The following is a 25,936-nucleotide window of genomic DNA, read 5'->3' as shown; positions in this document are numbered from 1 at the left end:
CAAACTCTTTGTATAGGACACCCCAACTCGCACGTCTCCACATGAATGGTCAGGATCTACCATCTGTAGTAGTTTACAACACTTGCAAACTTCTATAAAGCAGGCCATATCCGTAGTGTCACAAGGATCAGGTATTTCACCTTAATCCTTATACTACAGACCTATTTAGGTTATCACTTAAGGCATGATCCACTTGTATATTGCATATATGCTTAAGTTCACATAAGATAACCAAGGAGCTTTATTTATTGGATATGAGTAAATGCCAAAATTAAATAACATTTATTTTGTTCATTAAACAATGTGTATCTTTACGAAACAACGAGACTCCGAGAGAATTAGGACACCAATCCCAACATGCCCCACCGTCGGGAGATAGAACCTATCTCCTAACAGTCCCTTACGTCGTCGGGAGTTTCTAAGGTACTCCCAATGGTCCCTTACATCGTCAGAAGAGACCATATCTCCCAACGACCGATCTCTCGATGGCAGATTTAGGTGTCGGGGGAGCTTCTTTTTCTTGTAATGAGTGTGTCGACAATATATCTAATATCAATCAACATTCAATCGGTAACTTATTTTAAAGTAAAACATGTGTGTTCTATTTTATGAACATGATATTCCAAGTGCATCAATTCTAAATATGTTTGCTTTTATTTTTTTTCTTCTTATATATATGTATTGTTTCAAACTTCAAATTTCATATTAAAACCAATAAATCAAAAAATTTTATTCAATTCTAAATTTCTAAATTCCGAATCTTTCAAATTCTCCAAATCCTGAATTATCATATCTCATATCAAACTACATCAAATAATTATTTTATCAATTATCCTAATTACGGTTCCAAACATCAAATAGAAATTGCATGATAATCAGATAGTAATCACAAAGTACTTAAATCAAATAGAAATTAGATAGCAATCAAATAGCAATCGGTATCACTTATTGCTATTTAATTGTTTTAATCAAACAACAATCAGGTAGTCATTAGTATCATTGATAACTTGAAAATCATTATCATATAGGAATATGTATGATTGACAACCAGTATTAAATAGTAATCGGACAACAATCAGATAGTAATTAGACAATAAAAAACAATCATTATCAAATAGCAATCAAACAACCATTAGATAGCAAATCAGTATAAGATAACAATCAGCATCAAATAATAATCAAACAGTAATGGCAACAATCAATATCATTGACGATTAATATATCAGATAACAATCATATAACAAAAAATATCAAATGAAAATCAGATAGCAATCACATAACAATCAGAAATCAGATAGCAATCAAATTCCAGGCGGAAGTCAATGAATCATGACCGCACGAGTGAGATTTGCCATGTTTGCAAAAAATATAAACGAGGGACATGCTTCAAATTTTCAATTTATTTTTTTATTAAAGTTGCAATTGTCCCATGATGTTATATATTTTTTAAAATTAATTAATAGTTAAAATATCATTTTATTTAAATAGAAAAACAGATACCAAATCATTCATGGTTAACCAAAAAATTGACAATGGGACCAAAAGTGTTATAAAGTAAACTTCAAGAAAAGTGTTGAATCTAACCCCAAATGCAACTTAAATCAAATTTTAAGGACTAAACGTGTAAATTTTCTTTAAAAAAAAATTATAACATTACTTTTTTTTTTCGAACAACATCAATTGAATCTTTAACCTTCAGATCAATAATACAAAACTTATATCAGTTAACTTACGCTCATGATATTCATTTATTATAAGGAATTTGTTGCTAACATGAAATTATAGCTTTGTGTTATAATTAGATGATGATATCTTTTTGGTCTTTTAAGTTTTAGATCTAGTTTCCATTTGTTCCATAAATTTTAAAATGTTATGCTTTTATTCATAAAGTTTTGAGTTTTGTTTTAATTTAGATTCAAGTTTCAAAATGTTACAATTTTACTCTTAAAAGTTGAGGTGTGTTTCAATTTTGTCCATATGTTTCAAAATCTACACTTTTAATCTCGACTTTTCATTAAATAATCAATGCATTCTTTGACATCAATGTTTATTAATTAATTTAAAATAACAATGTAGTAAAATCTTCAGTTTAATTTTAATAGTGATGAAAATTAATATAACATAATTATTATAATTCTTTTAATTTAATTACATTAGTTAATAGACATTAGCACTAAAACAAAAAAAGTAAACTTCAGTGAATCAAGATTAGAAATATAAATTTTGTTACTTAGTGATCAAATTGAAACAAAACTCAAATCTCAAAAGTAGAAGTGTAATATTATGAAATTTAGAAACTAAATTGAAATCAAAGTCAAAAAATATAAAAACTAAAAGGGTAAAATTTCGAAACTTATGAACAAAATAAAAACTAGATCTAAAACCTAGACACCGACCAGTATTTTTTTCAAAAAAATATTTTTAAACTTCCACCCTTTATTCATTAAAAAAAAAAAAAAAAACTTTCTAAATTAATTTTTCAAACAAGAAAAAAAATGAATAATTTTTTTTAAAAAAATTAATGTAAAATAATTTTCAGTTAAGTTAGTACTTCTTTTCTTTGTAAGTATTAATCATTAAACAGCTGTGTCTTTACAAAAGAGATCCCCTGCCTCTTCCCCCACATTTCTTTATTATTGAACTTAACTTTAGTTAACTAAGACAAGATTAATTTAAATGAAATAAACAAGTTATATCCATAACAACATTAATCACGATTTGATGAGATGAGACAGCTCAAGTGATGTAATATATGTTGTTTCACTTAATATTGTTTTTAAGGAAAAGAAAAAAATAATTGATTTGACAATTGAGGATATGTGGGGTTATGGAAGACTTGAGATTCCAATTCCAAAGGCATATGTTTCTATGTGTTTGACTTATTATATTCTATGACCAACCATTGAAAAATAAAATAAAAAAGATACTTTCTTTTTCACTATATTTTAGGCTTTTTTACCCCTTGGAAAAAGAAAAAAAAAAAAAATGGGTCCCCAATAACTCAAAAATATGCTTTTAATTTCACTTTCAAAGGTTTTTATTTTGTGTAAAAAAAAAATACTTTGCCTCCTCGAGTGGTCCAACCAACAACACTAAAAATCATCTCAAATTATTTTCATCTTCATACCTTAAAAAGAGATGGATAAAAATTCTAGCTAATTCTAAACGTGCCTCACAAGTTGCAAAAAGTTCAATCACTTTTTTTTCCTTTAAAAGTATATTTGTTAAAAAAGGATTAAACCTATCTCCGTAATGTAACATGATATACTAGATTATGAGATTTAGAATTCAATTTATAACTTAGATAGGTTAGTTTTTGCTGGTTTAATTTTTCTCTCTTTTTTTCTTTTTTAAGGGCGTCGAGTGAATTTAAATATGCAATTATAAAGTATGATATTTAATTGGAAATACTTTAGTTTGCGTTGTGTCTCTGATGTGTCATCTTTGAGTGGTTTCCAAGTAGATTAGCAAAAATGTTAAAAGAGAAAGTGTGCGGAATGAAAGCATATGCCAAATGAGTTGAGGGGCCACACCCACAAAGCAAAGCAAAGCATGCATGGCCGAAATTTTGGAAAATTTTGTGCTATTCCATCCATCTCCATAATTACACAAACTTCATCATATAAATCCACAACTTAATTCAACACACATCATCTTCTAATTTCTTCTCAATTTTCCTTTCAAATGGAGATAATTGTCCTTACTTATATATCCATGATCATTCTCTTTCCTAACCAATGTGAGATTTTGTTCGCACTCCTAACAAAAATATGGAAAAGAAAGTACTTTCATATCTAGTCACAGTCGTAGACAAAGTGTTTGGATGTAGGAGTTGGATGAAGTAGAACGAGTTTATTAACCTCATTTCTTGTTGACCCAAAAAATTTGTAAATCGATTGTGGGTCCAACAATTTAGGAAGTGTTTCGAGCAAGGAGTGGAGTTGTGAATTCCAAGAAGTGGAGTCTTTGTGAACTCCTAGGACTTATAGTGTAGAGAGTTTTTTTATTATTATTATTATTTGTAGTACATAGAGTAAGAGTTAGTAAAACATAAAATTAATGTTTTTAGTCGTGGAGCTCACAAACTCATTGGGCCAAACACCCATTTATTATTATTAATTTCATAACTTAATTAAAAAATTAATATTTTGAGAAAGGAGTGGAGTTGTAAACTCAGACCTATAGTGTAATAAGTTAATAAGATATGAAGTTAATGTTTCTAAGTCGTGGAGCTTCACAAACTCCTTATGTCACACATCCACTTATTAATATTAAGGGTTAACTATACGAATAGACCATTTGAAGCCTATATTTTCACCTACTCGAAGGTAAATTTGGAATAAAAAATCTGTAGAATTTTGAGTCATTCTAAAGCTGAAATTTTCTAAAAAAAATTGACACTTGTAAAATATATAGTTGAAATATTGTTATTTCTTATTATTTCTATTGTATTATAATTTTATAACTTATTAATTCCGTACACCATTGAGCTCATGACTAAATAATATCACTCCTTGTTGTGAAAGTCTCTCATGTCTGTCAAATAATCACTCGATTCGAATCTATGCCAAATCACTTAGATTTTTTTTTATTTTTTTTTTTTGGTTGTATATGTAGCCATGTCTTAATTTCATCTTCAATCATAGCCAATCTTCCTCCAACAACTTGTCTATTGGACACAAATATGCAAAGCTTTGGTACCACTTATTAGAACAATAGACTTCTATCTTTTTCATATCTCCTTTGAAATATATTATATTGATATTTTTCTGATTTTTATTCTTAAAAACTTCATTACCAATAATGAAATTATTGTTTCCTACTATATTTTTTTTCCTTCAATCCATGAATTAGTCAAATGTACGTAGTGTGTCATGTGAGGAACTAATGACAATTGGTATTAAATTGCTTCCTTATCATGACCAATTTCTCCATGCTTACCTATGTATAATAATTTGGTCTTTTTTGTTTTTATTCCATCAATTCTAAGCACTCATTCTCTCAATTCCATCTTTATCTTTGGTTATGATATTAATTTTCTTAGCTTGTTGGTTCAATAATTTTCCTTTTCTACTAATTATGTTCTATACTTTTATTTAACATACAATAACATCAAATGTATGTTCATATGTATTTTACAGCATAAATTATGATTTATATTAGGTGTACGACGTATAGTGGTTAATGACGAATATGCCCTCCAAAATCAATAATATATCACATTATTATTTAGAATGATCTTTTTATCTTGTCAATATGGTGCACAAATTCTAAAATAAATTATCTCGAAAGATCTTATTTACACTATATATATATATAGATAGGTATATTTCACAAATGAGACACAAGTTACGTATATATTCCAATTTAAGCAAAAAAGTGAATTTATTAGAGTTGTGATTCTTGTGAAGGAATTAAATGGCTTCTTTGACAATGGTTTGCTTACTACTTTTTAGATCAAAGAACATAATTTATAGTGATTTCATTAGGACTCTTTCTCTAGTTAAGTATTAATGAAGGGCTACTTTAGTTATTTATTTATTTTTAGTCCAAGTAGACTATGTAGGTCGTCCAAAATTAAAAAGGAAGAGATCATAGATTGACTAAGAACAAAAAGGTTGTCAATATGGACTACAAAAAAATATATAAATATTTGGAAACTTTTAAAATAAAGTGAAATATTATGGTTTTCCAAAGAGGAGAAGCATGCCCATTTCTTATATTACCCTTTTTATGACTAGGTTAAAAAATATTTGCATGAAAATAACAATTTAGTTTCAAAATTTTAATTGATATCGATTTAGTCCTTATATTTTTAAATTTGTAAAAATTTAGCCTTTGAAGTTATTAAGTAACAATTTAATCTATATATTATATAATTTGTAACGATTTAGTCTCTATCATGAAAAAATACTATTATGATTTAATGAATTTTAATAGATAACGATAAAACAATTTTATTTTCCTCTTTTTGGTCCAATGAGAAGATAAAGGTTGGCAATATGGACTATAAAATACATATAAATATTTGATTTTTTTAAAAAAATAAAGTCAAGTGTTATGGTTTTCCAAAGAGGAGAAGCATGCCAATTCTTGTGTTACCTTTTTATGACAATAGATTGAAAACAAAAATAATAAAAAAGAAAAAGAAAGCTAAACTAAAGAAAATGATATAAACGATTCAAACCAAGCTTTTGAATTAGAAATTGATGTCCCTCTTCTTCTTCAAAAGCTCCCAACTTTTTTAAAAAAAAAAATTGCCAAAGGTTTGTTGGTCAAAACCACGTTCTTTTATTACACTCACTTAGAAAATGGCGAAATTTTCCTTAAAGATAGGCTTTTTATTAGAATGCAATTTGGAGTTGGATGTGATGTGACCAAAAACTCCTTCAATGGCAATTACCGACCTCAATAAAGCTATTGTTTATTTCTTCATTTTTTCTCCTTTCCTTCAATGGATTGAATTGAAAGGGATGTTGTCTTGGGAGTCGAGACAAAGATAAATAAGTTTGAATTCATAGAACTTTCAAAACTTAAGAAAGCCTTCAATTTGTGTAATTTGTATTTTTTATTTTTTATTTTTTTGGTTAGGTAGAGAAATGATATTTGATAAACCACTTGTTTAAAATGTTAATCGCAATGAAAATGTCAATAGAAATATGGATATGTTGATTTTAAAAATCAAGTTAAGATGTTAATTTTATTTATATTATATTCACATTAATGACTTTTTTGTTTTTATTTTTTAGATCATATAGAGGTCAAAGTTCGAAGAAACAACATTCTCAAATATATAAAACAAAAAATTATAAAAAAAAAGAGAGAGAGAGAGAGAATAAAAAGTCAAAATAAACCAACCAAATAAGACTCCGAGGAACACAAATTAAAAAGACATGTGCTCTAATTGTTAAAAGGATTATAAATCAATTGACATAAGATATGTAGTTTTAATCTCCCTTTTTATTGTACTAAAAAAAATATGTGCTCTAATAAAAGAAGGTCATGTTTTTCTTAATTTTATAAAGAAAATCATTTAAAAATTGATATACGATAATTTTTTATTAGATGTTGTTTGGACTAAAAAAGGGGTATATAGTGTAAATATGGATGAATGGAATTTAAAGTTTAAAAATAGAGAGTGATTAATGATGGTTTGTGGTCCAACTCCTAAGTTTTGAAAAGAGAGCTTGGTTTTTCACAGAGGACACACCATCATATGACCAACTTGGTTCCACAAAGATTCAATTTATTTGCAACTCGCTTATCAAAATAATGTTTCTTCTTCACTAACAATTAATTATGAATTCTGTATATATGTGTTTTTTTTTTTTTTTTTTTCCTTCCATTTCATAATATCATCATTTACTCTAGAAATACATCTTTGTTTCCTAGTATACACATAAACGAACTCATTATTGCAATTAAATTTAATATATAATGAATAATGCATCACTCACGTGAAGATTATTAATTTAATTTGTTGTTAATTATTATAAATTAATTAGTCTTAAGGTGTTTTATCTAACTAGTTTCCAATTTTTTTTTTCATTCTTTTGAAAAGAAAAGAAAAAAAAATGAAATTTAGTCAAGTTTAATTTGTCTAAAATAAGTAAATAGGTTTAAGAATAATTAAATTAAGAGGCAATGGTATCCCTTGGGGTTGAAGAAAATGCCAAATGAGACACTGCCAAATGAAGTTTCAAACATTAGAACAAAATCCCTCATCCACTTTGCAAGAATGCATATCCATCTTTCAAAGATGCCATATACCAATGATGTCATATAGATTAGGATTCAAAAAAAAAAAAAAAAAAACAATTAATACTATTTTTGTTATAACAGTATTATAATTATCATTTTGTAACTTTTTATATAAATTTGGTATAAATATATTTAATAGTCACTGTTCATGTGTAGCAAAGTTTTAAATGGGATTGTTATTCAACCTTTCTTTTCTTTTCTTTTTTAACGAAAATATATGTGGGGAGAGAGAATCTAACCTCTAACTTCAAAATCAATAGTATAAATGTTATGTCAATTGAACTATACTTAATTTGACAACATTTTTTAAATAGAAAGTTGGACGAGACAATTATAATAGCTTTGGAATATTGTGCTTGTTATTCTCCTTTAAAATTCAATTTTTGATGTATTCAATGTTAAAATATAATTTTGCTCACTTATACTTCCAACAAAACTTAAAATTTTCATGTAAGAAATATACCATCTGGCTATGTTTCCAAAATTTATAGGGAAAATATTAATAGAGACTATTTTTTTATTTAAAAAAAAAAAAGATCACATTTGATAATGATATAGTTTTAGTTTTTTATTTTTGAAATTTATGTTGGTTTTCTCCTAAATTTCATGTTGTAGTTCTCACATTTTTATTAAGGAAAAATTCTTAAATCTAAAAACAGAGACAAGTTTTTATATATACTAATTTTTTTAGTTTTCAAATTTTGACTTGATTTTTCAAAATGCTTATGGAAGTAGCGTTATAAGCTTAATTTTCAAAAATCAAAAGGCTACCAAATAGGCCTAAATTTACAGTAGAGACTATTTTTAATGTTTATTGAAATTTAATTAAATTTAAAATATAGGGATCAAAATGACATTTTAACCTATTAATACAAAAATCTAACCAAGTTAAATCTCATTTGACCTTCACGTGCCTCAACATTAAATTTGTAATTTGGAGAAGAGTTGAACTGCAAAACCAAAAGAAACCGTACAAAAGTATAACACCTGTCACAAAAGCTTCAAAACTTAAGATAAAGATCATTTAAAAAAACGTGTACTAATCTTTTATATACATTGATCCTTCTTTGACTTATCCAAGTTCACTTTCATTTCAAACTTGTTTTTTCTATTTTTTTTAGGTCTAATTTTAGTCCAACAAAACGTAGATTGATTATGAAATGGGCAAGTGTTTTTTAATTGAAAAGAAAATGGAGAAGATTGAATGAAAAGGTGAAAATGAGTACAAGTGCAATAAAAAAGAGGATAAGCCCAAGGAGATGTGGGTGTAGGGGTTGAACTGACAAGGAAAAAGAAATGGTAAAAAAGGCTGCACATATTGCATATAAAATCCACTGCCAAATTGCCAATCCCATTTCAATCCCTTCCTTTTCTTTTGGACTCACTCTACTTTCTACATACTTCCATTTCAATCTTCCTCAAACACACACAATAATGGAAATTTCTCATTTTCTTCTTCCCTTTTTTTCCCCCCTCTCTTCCTCTTACATTTCATTTCTTTTTCCCTAACTTCATATATTAGAGTAATTACAAATTATTCTTACTTATGATAAAATTATTCATTTTTATTTTTCATCGTCAAGATCATCAAATCAAATGATTTCGATCCTATTTGATAATCATTTTGATTTTAGTTTTTTGTTTTATAAAAATTAAATTTATAAACACTTTTTTCATCTTTAAATTTGTTGTCTTGTTATCTAATTTCTACCAATGTTTTAAATCATCAAGCCAAGTTTTGAATTTTTTTTTAAACAAATTGTTTTTTATTTTTTGAATTTAGCTAAAAATCTAATTCTCTTACTTAAGTAAGATGAAAATCATGATATGAAAATGAAAAAATATGTTTAATTTTAAAAAATAAGAAAACAAAAATCAAACATTTTTATTTGTTCATTAAAAAAAACAATATCATGCAAATAATCTTGAATCATTGTTTTTGTTTAACACGGTAAATGTGGGTTTTTATTAGAAGGAAAACATATAAAGGGTTGTTTGGGACGCTGATATGATATAGGATGTCAGGAATTCTAATATCTGGAGAGTTATAATGTCTGTGTTTGAGATGCAGAGAGATGTCCACGAAGCAGGACGAGGACAGGGAAGGCTTCCCCGTTCCCATCCCCGCCCTCCTATTTCGTTCCCATCCTCAGAGTTTCCCCGCAGGGAATTCGCAGGTATCGAGTTCCCTGCGGAAAAAAATTTTTCGTTTGTCTTTTTTTAATATATTCATTTTTATTAATTTTGTTTATTTTCAACCAAATAAAATTATATATATATATTAAATGAGTTATTTCCAATAAATTTTTCATTCGAAGAAAATAGTATAAAAAATCATTATAAAAATAATACTATTATATGTGTAAAAATATAATTTAATCCTATAGTTTCTAAAAGCTCAAATTTAAATATTACAATTCATAGTCAAGCTTTTTATTTATATACTACAACATTTATGATTTAAGGTAGAAAGTCTTAAGTGTTAAAACAATTTAGAAATGTATTAAAGTACGAAAATGTGGAAATGAAAATTAGAAAATAACTAACTTTTTATACTATAACTTTTGTAAAAAATATATAGATAAAATAATAATTACAATAATTATAACTATTATAATATTTATAATAATAGTTATTATTATAAACTCATATTCTGTTTATGTAAACAGGAGTTGTTATTATTATTATTATTATATAATATATTCATCGGGGCAGGGTGGGGACGGGATATAAAATCTCCATCCCCATCCTCATTTAGCCAATGGAGAAAAAATTATCTTCGCTTCTTCCCCCATTCCCCCTCTAATCGGAGATTCCCGTCCCGTTTGGGGTGGGTCCCTAGACATCCCTAGGTGCAGAGTTGTGTTGTCTGAGTTCATATGTCTTTGTTTGAGTGTGCAAAGTTGTTATGTCTGTGTTTGGGTATGCAGAGTTCATATGTCAGTGTCTGGTTCAGTTTTTTGTACTTTAAAATAATTTGTCTATATGAACACTATTTTTTTAATCATATAATTCAGTTATTTTATCAATTCAGTTTTTTGTATTCAATTATTGTCTTTTAAATAATTTTTTATTATTGTTGCTTAAAAAAAATCGGTCGAAATTTAAGATTAATTATAAATAGTCAACGAAATACCTAACATTTAAAAATATGAAATTTAATTCAAAGTCAGGGATTGACATACCAACTTTTTTCTAAACCCTTTTTTCACTTTTTGATACTAAATATATATATAATTTTCAACCATGACTTGAATGTTGAAAAGAGCCTTCAAAAGTAAGATAAATAAATAAAAAAAAAAAACGAATGAAAGTAGTATTTATAAATTTAATTTTTAAAAACTATCCAGAACTAAAGGATTATGAATGACCAGTTAAATATTTTAGTGAGGTATTTTTTAAAAAAATGTTTCTGATTGATTTTAAGGATTTAGTTGAGGTTTTTCTCATATATATATTCATGGATGAGTTTTCTATTGAGGTTTTACAATGGGCTTTTGGATAGTAGATTTTGAATATTGATGTTGTAGAAGAAGAGTTTTTTTTTTTTTTTTTTTTAATTTTTGAGAAATTGTGTACAAAGATTTAATCCAAAATATTATGATTTTTTTAATGGGCATTATATTGATAAATAATTGATATACTAAACAGATAAAAATGAAAACTTGAATGACATAATTTATAGATAATAAATTAGTAATATACTCTATCACAAGACCCTGAAGGAAAAAACGATGAATGTAAATTGAAGGTAAAAGATGGGTGCATGGAACTTAGATTGCAATACCATGGTTTCTTAATAAAATGGATATAGTTGAAAAAAATTACACCAAAAGTATAATGAAATAAACTCAAGAAAAGAATAAAGAAATAAAAACGTAAGTAGGTCATAGGAAGGGAGGGAGAGTAACGATTGGGTATGAGAAGGGAGAAGATATAAGTAAGGAGAGAAGCTGAGAGAATTGTTAAATGAGGGGTTACTGTGCACATGTTAAGGAAATGAAAAGTGAAAATGGTATATCAGTAGATCAAACGATGGTAAAAGGACTTATACCATCTCTCCAATAGGATATTGGGCCCCGAAAAGGCCTTAAGGTTATTTGAAAGACCTATTAGGTTCAGGATTTAAAGAAAAAAAACAATAAAAATGTTTTTACATGTATTTTACATTTTTGTTTGATTGCACGATATTCAATATTGATTTTATTGATGGTAAATATATTTTTTAAGAAAATTATTTTAAATGATAAAATTACTAAAAATATTTATAAATAATATCAAAATGACACAATAATAGTCTATCATGATCTATTATAGATAGACCATGAAGTTTTTCTATATTTATAAATATTTTGATTTATTTTCCTATATTTGAAACCACCATTTTTATTACTTATTGTATATTTGGAGTATTTCCAGTTAATTGTTAAATTTTATTTTTGGATACTGATTCACCTCTTAAATATTTCTTTTAAAAATGTCTTCAAGTAACTTTTTTTATTTATTAGTATTTTTTGAAAAGTTATTTATTAAAGAAATTTTAATCACTTTTCATCATCTATAATCACTCAATAAATTATACAAAATATAATCTAGTTTATTAATTGTTCAAACATGCTTTTAAAAAAACTAAACTTTGCTAAAAACTACTTTTCTCACAAGTTAATCCAAACACACATTATCAATCGTTAGATCTTATTGTCCAAAATTACTTTTCAAACCCATTAATCTTCTTAATTTTTATTGGAAGGTTAAAATTTTTTTTGTTAAGTGTCTTCAAACTTTTAATTAATTTTGCATCCAAAATTAATTACAACGGAACTTTAAAAAAATTATCTTTATACTTTTGATTTTGTATCCTATTGGTCTTTAAACTTTAAAAATATTTAAAAAAAATCTATGACTTTCAATTTTATATCTTATAATAAAGTCTTCCAATTTTAAAATTTGTGTCAAACAGGATATCAATTTTTTTTAATAAATGAGAACAAATCTAGTGGATACATGATTGAAAATTTAATAACTTATTAAACAAAAAAAATTATATATGATACATTCATCAATTTTTTTTTTAAATGTTAGAATATTTAAATGATCAATTAGACACAAATTTAAAAATTTAACGACCTATGTTAACATTTTTAAAGTTTAAAAGAATCAAATAAACACAAAATTGAGACTTCAAATGTTTATTAAATATTTTTAAAATTTAGAGACTTATGAAATACAATCATAGTAAAACTGCTGAAAATATTTTCAAGTATAGTAAAATGTCATTGTCTATCAGTGACAGACCTCGATGGACTTCTATCACTTAGTCTATCGAGGTCTATCGCTAATAAATAATGACATTTTGCTATATTTATAAATAAGTTGACTCATATACTTAAATACTAAAGATAATTGATTTAACTTTTAGTGCATGTCACTAAAGAAAAATTACAGAGTGAGTTGATAGATAGTTAAAAATGTTGAGCAAATCATTTTACCAAAAGTTTGGGAGAGAGAGAGAGGGAAAATAATGAGTAAAAGACAGCCAATTTAAGAGAGAAAGGATAATGTAATAATGTGGAAATAGTAATTAATTAAAGAGAGTGGATATGTCTCCTTTACTTTTGGACAGACAAAGGTTGGCTTACAATGCCTAAGGCTTCCAAGACCAAATAATTATAAATAAATAAAACTAAACGAAACCAAAAGGGCTTCAATTTTACATAATTTATACATATAAACCCTACACAAAAGTCATTTTCCTTGTTTGGCCCCTCTCTCCCAACAAACTTTGCAAGGGCCAATATGCAACTTCTATGTGATTCTCAAACATGTCTTTATCTCTCTTATTAAACTCATTGGGGTTTTTGTAATTAAATTTGCCAATTACATATTGTCCATATTGTTGTTGTTTTTGGGTCCTTCATGTTTGGCAATGCATTTAAACTAAAACTTGGTCATCATTGTATCACCATTGCTATTCAATTTCCTTTGCCTCTCTCATGTCGGTTGCTCTTATTACCTACTTTTCCTTCCCTACGTATTTATTAACACTTTTAACTAGAGTTCAACCAAAAATCAAAAAACAAATAAACGACTTAAATGAAATTGTTTGCTAGTTCGAGTTGAATCTGATCATTCATTTGGAGGTTTCAACTCGCAAATGAAAGAAAAAACCGATATATAACTCCATTTCGGGTTTGACAAAGAATAAAACGTAAATATATTGAACCGGTCGATAATATATATTAAGAGTTGATAATTATATAAAAATAGAACATTCAAGTTACTGAAATACATGTTTTCTGTTTGGCATAATGTTGGGGTTTAGAAAAATATTAGAAGAGTAATTGTCCTACATTGGAAAAGTTTCAAGGAAGTGATGAGCTCCAAGCACTATAAAAGGAACTTATAGCTTTGGTTTCAAATTGTCCCTATTGAAAACACTTTAAGCTTGAATGTGTTAACTCTAATTAAATTCGTTTGTTGTAGTCTCTCGATTTGAGAGGGTGAAGAAAAGGATGTGAGTTGTAAAAAGAATTATGAAACTAATAATCAAAGAGAAAAGAGAAAACGTAAAAAGTAAATAATCAACATAGGGATTTACATGGTTCACTAATAGTGCGTTAGCTCCGTTTAGGACAAAGAAAGATAGCAATTTATTAATAGAAAGAAAATATCAAATTACAAATTTAGAGGTGTCAACAGAGTTAAAGAATTCATATAGCACAATCATCTAAATTAAACCTTATGGCCAAATTCGACAATAACTAAAATAACCTAAATACAAATACAAAATAACAAGACCTCGTGTTTCGGTCATTCGAAGTACCAAATAACAAATTTAATGTATTCTAGCAAAAAACTTCGAAAGAAGATGCTAAACTTTTCCTTTTTTTAATAGATCGTATTTTCTCTAATTTTGATATTTTTCACGTAAATCCTTGTACGACAACCTAACAAGCCGTTTATACATTGTCCTAGGTCCAACCCAACATGTGCATGTCTACCCTTAACCATATGGTTCCGTCAGACTGAACTGATAATACCCTACCCTCTTTTTGGAGCTTTTTTTTAAAAAAAAAAATAATTATTATTCATGTCAATTTGAAAATGGATTATTGCTTCCCTAAAACAATCAGTAAGACATTTGTGTTGATGCTATAAAACAATCAGTAAAACATTCAGAAGTCATGAAAATATATATATATATATATATAAGATTGTGCTAGGATTTTTGTTGTGTTTTGAAAAATACCCATATAATAAAATTGAATTTATTTTTTAATCTTAAAAGAAACAAGAGTTTTTTTTTTTTTTTTTTCCCTTCCTTTTTGGCATTTAGATTTGTTTTGAGGATAATATGAATGAAAAAAACACCAATAATTTTGAAGAGAGAATGGACAGGCTTTTTTATAATATTATTATTATATTAATTTTATCCACATATAAGGGGCAAGTGCATATGATGAATGGTTTGCAATAGAGTTGTTTAGTACTGTTGTTGGCTTTCTTGTTGTCCAATAACACTAGTACCATTTTGAGCTACCCCATCATCCACTTGCAAACTCTTACTCCAAAAAAAAAAAAAAAAAAGGAACAAAAATCATTTTTGTTTAAGTCAACAACAAAATCATACCCAAATTAGCCATTCCAATTATGTAGATTAATGACATAACTTAGGTAATTAAATTGAAAGTGATTTATTATTTCATTGCTCTTTCTTTTGAGACATTAAGTTAAGTGTGATTTGAAGGGGGAAAAAAACTAATTGGTGTGAATTACCATCTAAACTAGAAGATTGTCCAAATGTTAATTTTACCAAATGGCAACATCATTATGACCAAAAAAGGGTTTTTCTTTCCAAGGCCCAACATCTTCTTCATTCACTGCTCTTTTTTTTCCCCCTTTTTTTAAGTTTAGTAACTACATAAATGTTAAGAGTGGTGGTATATGGGAAAAAAAAGCCAAATTGAATTTCAAGCATAGGAATATTATTCTAAATTTAAATATATATATATATATATATAAAAGAAAGAGAGAGAAAAGAAGCTTGAACTCTACTAGTAGAAAACATAAATGATTTTGAGAGAAATGATAGTTTCTTGTTCTTACAACGTCACAAACACATATCATCTATTAACTTACTATTGTCTATCAGTAATATATCAATCACATGTAAAGATTAAAAGAGAATTGCATAAAAATGTCTAAATTATTTCCTTTTTTTTTTAACAATTGTATTTATCTCATCATAGTCGTGTTATTTACTAGCCATTAGTTGATTATAATATATGTTATCTATACATTGTCCTCTTCAATAAAATCCTAGATAATCATTGATTTAAGGCCACTAGTCGATTTTAATATTCCTTTCTACTTTTCTACTTAAATAAAGAAAATAAAGTTTTGCTTAAGGTTTGCCACTACACTTAATAAGTTCTTCCCCTTTTCCCCATTCTTTTGGACATAGAGTAATTATAACATTTATGTAAACAAATAACACAAATATTATTTTTATAACATATTCTTCAAATCTCTACAATATGATATAATGTACCCTAACTCTACGTGGTTTCATTTTTTAGCTATGTTTAGAAATAATAAAGGAGAGATTATACTTCTCCTCTTACTAGCTTTTGTGTATACTTGGTTGATGTTGATGTGTTGGAGGCTATAGTTACTCAAAAAGGTTTATTTGTGGCAATTGAAATGCGTTTTCTTAATTTGGAGGTAGAAACTAACTTCGTACATATTCCTATTATATATGTCACAGAAGAAGAAGATGAAAATCATTGAAATCTCAGAGGTGACGATGATCATTAGTGAAGTGAAGATGCAAGGCTCAACGTTTTTAAATTTGTGTTATTTTTTTATTGTCGGCATCAAGCTAATCGATTGGTTCACGAAGTAACCTAATGGACGTTGCAAATGAAAATGTCGTTGATTTAGATGGAAGAAGTTCTACAGAAGATTTGGGAACCTATGCACATGAATCCCGTTGATGTTAAATGGGCTTTGCAATCGTCCAACCGATTAGTAACTCTTTTCTATGTTTCTTTACTATTATTTTTTTGAGTTGCTTTGTTGTTGTTAAAAAAAATATGGAGAGGTTTATTTATTTATTTATATATATTTTTTGAGGGATCTATGGAATTGTTTTGTAATAAAAATAATAATAAAACTATATGGAATTTGGTCATATGGAAAAAATAAAAGAGAAAGAAGGAATTAAGATAGAGAGAAAAGGGTGGCAGCAACAGGGAAAAAAACACACAAAACCATGTGAGTTGCGCATGCAAAAGCAATGCATGAGGGACAAAACCATAACTTAAATCAATATTAATATAATATTAATACTCTCTTAATATATGTGTTGTAATTATGAGTTTTTATAATATCTAAAAAAGAAAAAAGAAGAAGAAGAAAGGCCTCTAAAAGGCCAAAAGCAGTGAAGTGAAGAGGAATGGCCACAGAAAGGCCAAATTTTGGGGATTGGGGAAGTAAAAAAAAAAAAAAAAAAATTTAATTAGTAAAAATAAAACTAAAAAACTTTATAAATTTTTTTTCTATTTTTAAATTTTCGAAATTTTTTTCCTGCAATCCAGGCAATGGAATGAACAATAAAATAGCATACAACATTATGTTAAACTAATGATTCAATCTGACACAAACCCTGGTCAAAATAATGCTACCAAAATGCCCTCACTCATTATATTATATCCATTTTTATAATTCATTTCTCTTTCTTTCTCTCTTTCTTTTCTTTTGTTATCAATATTAAAGTAGTCCATTTTAACTAAGTTCAAAAAATCAAATATATGCACATTACCTAGCTAATATATTAAAATTTAAGCCTTTTAATTACGCTTCAAAATCAAATTAGGGTTAAACTTTTTCCCTTTTTCTTTCTTACCATTCTTTTAGCCTTTTCTCACCAAATTAAATTACACACCATATATACAATCGATAATTATACGAATTAAGTCTAGGATACGAAATTTGAATCCAACATCTCCTACCATGTTATCTATTTATCCTAAATTGTTCTTTAAAGTGAAGACCATTCCCGTAGATTAACACAAATCCTTTTAATATACTTTATTTCACTCATATATTTTTTTTAACAACATTTTCAAGAAATCACCTAACAAAAATTGCTCCAAGCCAACACACATTTAACTTTGAAGCTTCCATGATTTAACATCTACAAAAAAAAAAAAGTACCTTATTGGTAAAAGTGATAACTCTTCATTCTTTGAAGACGGCAAAAGAAAGGAAACAAAGAACAATCAAACCAACTACATTGTCACCTCATCATCACGAATGGGGATGCCAAAGTTAGCAATAGCATGAGTAGCTTTATTCTCCTCTCTATATTTTAATTAATACTTAAATATCTTAATGTAATTTCGATTCATTCATGTACGTCTATTCCTTCTTGACTTGGATGTTACACTAATATAGATATATTATATTGTAATTACTCTTATAAAATCTTCAAACCCCTAGCCAATGTAATAGAGATTAGTCACACACCTTCAACAATTAAACATCAAATTTTCATAGGAAAAGAAAAGACCCAAAATCTTGGAAAAGGGTGTATTTGAATAGACTAAAAAAAGGAAAAAAAGTGGAGAAAGCATGGGATGGGGAGTGGGGACAGAATGGTTGGAGAAGGTGAAAATGGAGGATATGGGGAAGGGGAAACAGAGCGTCTCCTTTTTTTATATAAATTAATTTTTTTAAGAAAAAAAAAAACTCAAATGTTTCCTTTGAATACAGCATCTTTGTCTACTTACCGATCCTCCCTTAGGGCACACTTTCATAACCCATAACCCCCACATGTTTTTTTTTTTTATATATATATATAACTTATTACAATTTTTATATTTTTAAAATATTCATGTTAGTCTTTCAACTTTAAATTTTATTTCTTTCCATTTATATATCTTTTCAAATATTCATTTTGATTCTGGTCATTTTGATTGATGTTTGTATAATTTTAACATAATTCTTATATGTGATAGAAACTTTTTAATATGAATTTATGGTTACATTTTAAGAAATATAGATCTTGTTTGGTAACTATTTAGTTTTTTATTTAAATTTAACTTATTTTTTCTCAATTTTTTATCATGTTTTGCATCTTACTAAATAAAAGAGTTAAATTCTTAACCAAATTCCAAAAACAAAAAGATATTTTTAAATTTTAGCTTTTAAAATTCAGCTTGATTTTTTATAACATCGATAAAAGATGTGCCTATAGATGTAGAAAAAGTGTTTAAAGACTTAATTTTTGAAAATTAAAAATTAAATGGTCATTAAATAAGATCTTAGCGAATGGAGTATATTAAAAAAAATAATTAAAAAATAAAAAATGAATGAACCAAAACAATTTTTTATAGAAAAAAACTTAGGTCATGAATAATTTTCTTTTATGTGTAGGGAAATTAGACCTAATATTGCTCAGAATTCAAACTAAAATTGGAAGTAGATGCAGTAGAGTAGTATTTTATTTTTTATTAAAAAAAAGAAAAAGAAAACTCTTTTCTTAAAAAGGAAAAAAATAAAAATTCAATTCAATTCAATCATGAAGTCTCTCTTGCACAAAGCTCAAGATGCTATATGATGCCATTGCCATCTGCCCCATAATCAGTCCTTTCTCTCTGATTCATCCCATACTTTTCCTCAGTTTATATATTATATTATTCCCTTATTGCCTTCAATTTCCTTCATTAAATTAAACCCTTTTTAACTCAATGTCGTTTGTTCTTCTTCTTCTTTCTTCTCTCAATGGAGGAATTAAAAAATTTTAAAAAAATAAAATACCCCCCATATCTTAATGTCTACCATTACTGCCTTTGTTTTCAAAAAAGAAAATTAATTAAATCTTGTTAGAGAAATGGACAGCAAAGGGGCCTGTCCATACTCTTGTTAAAAAAAGTTTGCATCTTTGGACAAACAAACAAACAAAACAATACTATCATTTTGGTTTAAACAATAAGTTTCATATTTATTATATTCAACACATCACTAGCTAAAAGTTGTAAACCTTTTAGCCAACTTTGGTTTTCCTTTTCATCAATACCTTTATGCTGATCTCTTAACAGAACATTCATGCTTAGTTTTACTCATCTTGAGAGGATGTTTTTATGTCTCCACATTTTCTCTTCACTTAATTATTGCATTATATTTACGTATATAATGAGGCATGTCTATATATTTCTATATTAATGTCTAATAAAATTATAACATACCCTAATACGCATCGTACTAGTCTTTAGAAAGAGAATATTCTAGAAATTGTATCAAAAAGAAATTAGTCATAAATAATTTAAAAAAAGATAAGGTCCCATTTCGTTTTTTGTTAATGAAAATTGTGTTGGTTTTCTCGAAATATTTGAAGAACACCAAGTAGTAGTTCAGAAAAATACAAAATAAACTAACTATTAATGCAGGGTGGTTAAGCTAATATTCAAGATAAAAACATCTAACATTCCAGTGAAACAAACAAAGAATAATAGCATGAACTATAGTAACTCCAAACGAGCCCTACCTTAATGCAATGAGAGATGAGAAACCCTAACTAATTAATCTATTAAATATCATACTCTTTGATATTTTATTTATCCATGAATAAGTGCTTGCTTCAAACTTAGTTTTTTAACTGCATTATTATTATTATTATTATATTTTACTTTGGTTAATTATACATCCTACATAGAAAAACCCCATAATCGTTTTATGTGGCAATGAGTCAGTCAAACCATAAAATTAGGTTTCTAAAAAAAATAATCTCTAGAACACTCTACAATCATATATATTTTCTTTATCCACCAAAAGATATTATTTCTTTTCATATGTTTATTAATGGGATAAGAGTAAGGAAGAGGGAAATGCTCTTCTTCATTTGATCATAAATTCCTATGGAAAACATAGTTTAGGATTTTGAGAGAATTCCAATCTGAATATCGAACAAAACCTTTTAAAATGATAATTAGTATTTTATTATCTATGTTCGAAAAGGAAAAAAATTATCTTTTCATATGTTTAGGAGTGGGAGATGCTCTCCTTCTAAAACTTGTATTTGATCATAAATTTTCAAAGAAAAATATAGTTTGAGATTTTGCGAAACTCCAATTTAGAGATCGCCCTTTTAAAATGATATTAAGTATTTTATTGCCAAGAAAAGGACTTTTTTTTTTTCTTTTTTCATAATGTTTATTAATGGATGAGACTGAGGGGGTGGGAGATGCTCTCCTTGCAGGAGAAAGTGCATAAGTTGTATTCCATCATAAATTCTCAAGAAAAATATAAACTTGAGATTTTGAGAGAACCCTAGAGATCAAATACCAACCTTTAAGATGATAATTGGTAATTTATGGAAGATGAGTGAATGGGGTTGAAAGAATTGTAAAATAAAAGATGGGTATTTTGAGAAAATGGGTAAAAACCAAAAAAGACATCGTCTTTGTGTTTGTGTGTGTGTGTTTTGTGGTAGTGGGTGGTGTAAATGAGAAGAGAGAGAGAGATGGTGGTCCAGGCGTGCGAAAGTGTGAAGGTGGGCGTACGAGCGTGGTGAGGTACTCGCAGTCACGTGCGAGGAAGTTTATATATACGAATAGCCACTGAGAAAGGGGAAAGAGAAAGAGAGAAAGAAAGAGGAGTGGTGGCGTAGAGGAGAAAAGGGTGTGGCCTTTCATATTTTTGTATTGTTCTGTGCACACAAACACTTCGTATACAGTGGTTGGGGAAGCATATACAGACACAGAACAAGAACAATTTCATTCTTTTTAGTTTTTTTTTTTTCCTTTTCTCAAAAACAAAACGCCTTTTCATTTGTTACCCAACAAAATAAGGGATTGTGGGATTTCATGGAGGTTGAGAATGAAATGAGGCAATCCAAGTTCAGAAGAATTTGTGTGTTTTGTGGTAGTAGTCAAGGCAGGAAAAGTAGCTATCAAGATGCTGCCATTGACCTTGGCAATGAATTGGTATTCTTCTTCTTCTTCTTCTTCTTAAACAAATTTCAATCAATCTTTGTTTTTCATTACTTTTCTCAACCGAGGTTTTCTTCAAAGTGTGTGTTTTTTAATCTTTTCTGTGGGTTTTCTTTCTCTTCCTCTTAATGTGGCTTCTCTTTTATCTACTCCTCTGCTTTACCTTTTCTCTTGTTTTTCTTCTTTGTCAGGAATCATTTACTTTCCTTTTGTTTATTTATTTTGCTCATTGTCCTAAAATGGTTGTTTTTATTCTTACCATATTCGTCTCCTCCTCCTCTTCTTCCTCCTCTTCTTCCTCCTTTTCATGTCTATTCTGATTCCTCTGTTTTCTGTCATAAGCTGTCAATCAAAACCCCTCTTTAGTTTTCTTTGCTTTTGTTTTTTCTGCCATTTAAATGCATTGAACTTACCATTTCTTGCTTTTTGGAACTTTCTTATCCTTTTGTTGATGTGGCTTTAATTGTTTTTTAAGGTTTCGAGGAACATAAATCTGGTTTATGGAGGAGGAAGCATAGGGCTAATGGGTCTGGTTTCACAAGCTGTTCATGGCGGTGGAGGGCATGTCATTGGGTAAGTAAGCTTAAGACGATTTTTTTTTCTTTTTTAAAATTTTGAAAATACCACTGGGAAAAAAAACAAAGAGTAAAAGACAAGTATGATGGGTGATTAAGGTAGGAGGGGAAAATTATTATTGAGTTGGTTCTGTTTTTAGGCCTTGATTTTTTTCTGTTATAAATAAATAAATAACTAATTTTTGTCTTCTTGTTGTTTTTTCTTCTCAGAGTCATTCCCAAGACACTCATGCCTCGAGAGGTATGTCTGCTACTGCTAGAAAACACAATTAACCTTTTCAAATTATACCAAATATATAGATTCAATATAGCCTTTATTACCTCACTTTTCTCTGAGCTGATGTTTTGAGACTTTCACCAAATTTATCTCTTTTTTGCTCGTCTTCATAGCCACTTTCTTCTTCCTCTTCTCACTGATTTAACTCCTCCATTGATGTGTTTTCTCTTTGCTATTTTCTAAGTGGTTCTCAATCTCTAGAGGAGTTGTCTCTTTTGTGGGCACTTGTGGCCTTATCTATGCACCACTTCACTTCAGAATTTAGCACCAATAAAAAATGGTTGGCTACAGTTAGAGACATAAATATTTGGGGATCTTCTGTTTACTATTTTGAATGATTCCATGTCAACTCCCTCCGATCAGTTGAGCTATGAGTGTATTTGTTCCATTGTTTTTTATTCCTTGGCCTTTTCCTACTTGTGAACACTTTCTTTTGTTTTATCTCCTTGTGAGCTTGAAATATTGTGGCTAGGGAATATCTGACCAAGAAATTATTCCTGCAACATTCATCATTACTTTACTGCAAAACTCTCTCTCTCTTTCCCCTTCTCTCCCTCTCTCTTCATTCAAAAAATTTCAATTTTTTTTTTTCTTGGCCATGTTTGTTTCTTCTTGCAGCTAACAGGTGAAACAGTAGGGGAAGTGAAGGCAGTTGCAGATATGCACCAAAGGAAGGCAGAGATGGCCAAGCATTCAGATGCTTTTATTGCCTTACCTGGTTAGTACAAGCCTCTCAACACTTCCTCTTGCACTTCAATATCAAAGCATATTTGTAAAACATAATACTCACCTCTGGTCTTTCTGTTTTGCTGCTTAATTATCAGAGCATTTAAGACTTGACTTGACCAAATCTCTTACTTTCCAATGACGGCTAAAACCCTTCTCTAATTTGATCTCTCTGTGTTAATTTATGTAAAAGTGGATATAACCATAAACTGCAAAGCGAATGACACTCTTCATTCTTTGCTTTTTGGATTTAGCTTCTATCTTGAAAAGTCCATGTCTCTTTAGCTGAATATCTCTGTTCAAAGAAGGTAAATAAATGAAAAGGGAAAACAACCAAAAGGAGGAGGGGGGAAAAGGGAAAAAAGAGGATTTATTTTGCTTTCGGTGCAAGCACTTTTTATGGTTAAGTCCATTGAAAGCTCTAGTTCAGTCTCTTTCTAGTATTGAAGCAAAGAATATGTTTCTTTTTCTTTTGTTTTCTTTCTTTCTTTCTTTCTATTTTTTTTCAAGTCAAACTGAACGTTATCTTTTACTTCAATGGCTTCTGTTTGGCTTTAAGGTCTTTTGCTTGCTAGTCATAATTACTCATCAACAACCTCTCACGAACCCCAAGACACAATGATTATGGTCTATCCTTTCAAACCCTAACTCTTGACTACTAATGACCCATCAACATCTTACACTGAAAAATAGAGTTACAGAAATGCTCCAATCTCTGTGATAGAATACTCGTGCTTTCCCACAACGTTGTCTCATGATCTTGATCTTACAGTTCAAAATTTTACTCTAGTATGATTTAACTCAACAAAAAGGCTCCTCATGTTACCTAATTATTTTCTCTCTCCAGAGGGGCAATGTTCTTCAATAAATTATAAATTATTCCTCATCTCCTTTAGAGATGTGTGTTTCACTTTCAGCTCATATTCTTTAATAAAGCTGTCTTTTTGTTGTAAAGTACATTTTATTGACTTCATTATAGATAATGAAGTATTTAAACGTTTCTTACAGGTGGTTATGGAACTTTAGAGGAGTTGCTTGAAGTTATAACTTGGGCTCAGCTTGGAATTCATGATAAACCTGTAAACTAAACCTTCTGCAATTTTCTTTTTTTAATCCAAATTATATTTATATCCTTTTTGGGAATTGACTCATGGTGCAAATTATTTCAAATTTTGCAGGTGGGTTTGCTAAATGTTGATGGATACTATAATTCCTTGCTGTCATTTATCGACAAAGCTGTGGAAGAGGGATTCATCAGTCCAAGTGCACGTGAAATTATCTTATCCGCTCCAACGGCAAAGGAGTTGATGATGAAATTGGAGGTATTTTCTTTACCTTCCCAAATCATTTGCATTGCTTTAATGCCTGGAAGGAGTTATCTTCTCTGTTTCTTGGATTCAATGAATATTTCAAGAAAAACATGTTTGTTTCTTCAGAAAAGAAAGAGAGGGAGAGGCATTTATATTCTAGTGATAGAAAAGGAGGCTCTCTGTATCTGTCATGTTCTAATAGTTACTGTTGATTGTTGTAGGAGTATGTCCCTTGCCATGAAAGAGTTGCTTCAAAGTTGAACTGGGAAATAGAGCAGCTTGGCTATCTCTAGGAAGGATATAGAATGGAAAAGGAGGAAAGATGGAATCTGAATTTTGAAGCTCTAAATTTCTATTTTGGGGATTCTTTTTTGTAAATTACTGCAAATTGACCTCAGTAAATGAAGTTGGCTATATTTCCTTCTCTATGAAACACTAATTTCCTTTTGAAATTGTAAGTAAATGAGGTTGATGAAGATTTCCCCTCTGAGAATGGGCTATCTACTAACTTGAGAGGAAAAAAGAAAAGAAGAAAAAGAAAGAAATATTTGCAAGTGTTTCATCAATTATTGTTTCTCTCCATGTCTCTGTCTCTGTAAGCTAACAGGAAACCTCCATTATCATTTCATATCCATCTGTGTATTGGTAAGAAATGGTATTGAATTCAGATATTTTGTTATTTCAAGATTGGAACATGAGCATGTCAGTTCTAATTTCCAGGTGGTCTTGTCAACTGAAATTATGACATCAACACATCACTCTTTTAGAATGGCCATAGAAACAGATCAAACTCACATCAAATGGCTCCCTAATCTTCTTCATTAAGAAATGTCCAAGAAATCATAGAACAAACCTTAGATGCTAGTTAAGACATGTCATAAATCAAGAGATCAGAAGTTCGAACTTCTCACCCTACACATTACTGAACTAAAAAATGAAAGTAAGAATCATGGACAGAAACAGTACTCGACTAAGAGGGAGTTAGGTGGTAGTTAGTTAACAAAGAAGAGGATAAGGGGGGGCCAATAAGGATAACTAATGCATCACCTGTTTACGTGTACCTGTTTTGAGAGAGTTCCTTAGAGGCTTAGATGTAGACACAGATAGAAAGAGAAAAGTTTAGAAGGTCTATAGTGTTGGGTGGGAGAGGCAATTGGTGGGGGTAGGGGGGGGCTCTCATCCGTACCCTTAGAAGAACAAGTGGTAGGATTCAGCTCTTCCAAACAAATGGGATTGTGACATCTGTCATGGTGGGGACATGTCAGCAAGCTTTTCCCCCCTAACAAATGGCCT

At 28.8% G+C, this 25,936-nt stretch overlaps 1 protein-coding gene across 1 annotated transcript; it reads left to right on the top strand.

Moving 5' to 3' along the window:
* The first annotated feature begins 21,006 nt into the window (after positions 1-21,006).
* Positions 21,007-25,209, top strand: LOC120074303 (cytokinin riboside 5'-monophosphate phosphoribohydrolase LOG3). The gene is made up of 7 exons (XM_039027389.2): positions 21,007-21,749; positions 22,231-22,328; positions 22,541-22,571; positions 23,226-23,325; positions 24,342-24,412; positions 24,512-24,655; positions 24,865-25,209. Exons 1-7 carry the CDS (start codon positions 21,630-21,632, stop codon positions 24,934-24,936), a joined length of 636 nt encoding a protein of 211 aa, XP_038883317.1. The 5' UTR covers positions 21,007-21,629; the 3' UTR covers positions 24,937-25,209.
* Positions 25,210-25,936: the final 727 nt, after the last annotated feature.

This window comes from Benincasa hispida, chromosome 3 (genome assembly GCF_027475165.1).
Source record: "Benincasa hispida cultivar pf3 chromosome 3, pf3_genome.v1.1, whole genome shotgun sequence".
In the NCBI taxonomy this organism is placed as follows: Eukaryota; Viridiplantae; Streptophyta; class Magnoliopsida; order Cucurbitales; family Cucurbitaceae; genus Benincasa; species Benincasa hispida.
This window is presented reverse-complemented; position numbering and strand designations above follow the sequence as displayed.

What these genes read in the sequence shown, in the direction of transcription:
- LOC120074303 (XM_039027389.2), top strand. Translation starts at nt 21,630, where the DNA reads ATGGAGGTTGAGAATGAAATGAGGCAATCCAAGTTCAGAAGAATTTGT. An exon ending in TTGACCTTGGCAATGAATTG is followed by an intron (nt 21,750 to 22,230) that starts GTATTCTTCTTC and finishes TTGTTTTTTAAG; the next exon opens with GTTTCGAGGAACATAAATCT. An exon ending in TGCTTTTATTGCCTTACCTG is followed by an intron (nt 23,326 to 24,341) that starts GTTAGTACAAGC and finishes CGTTTCTTACAG; the next exon opens with GTGGTTATGGAACTTTAGAG.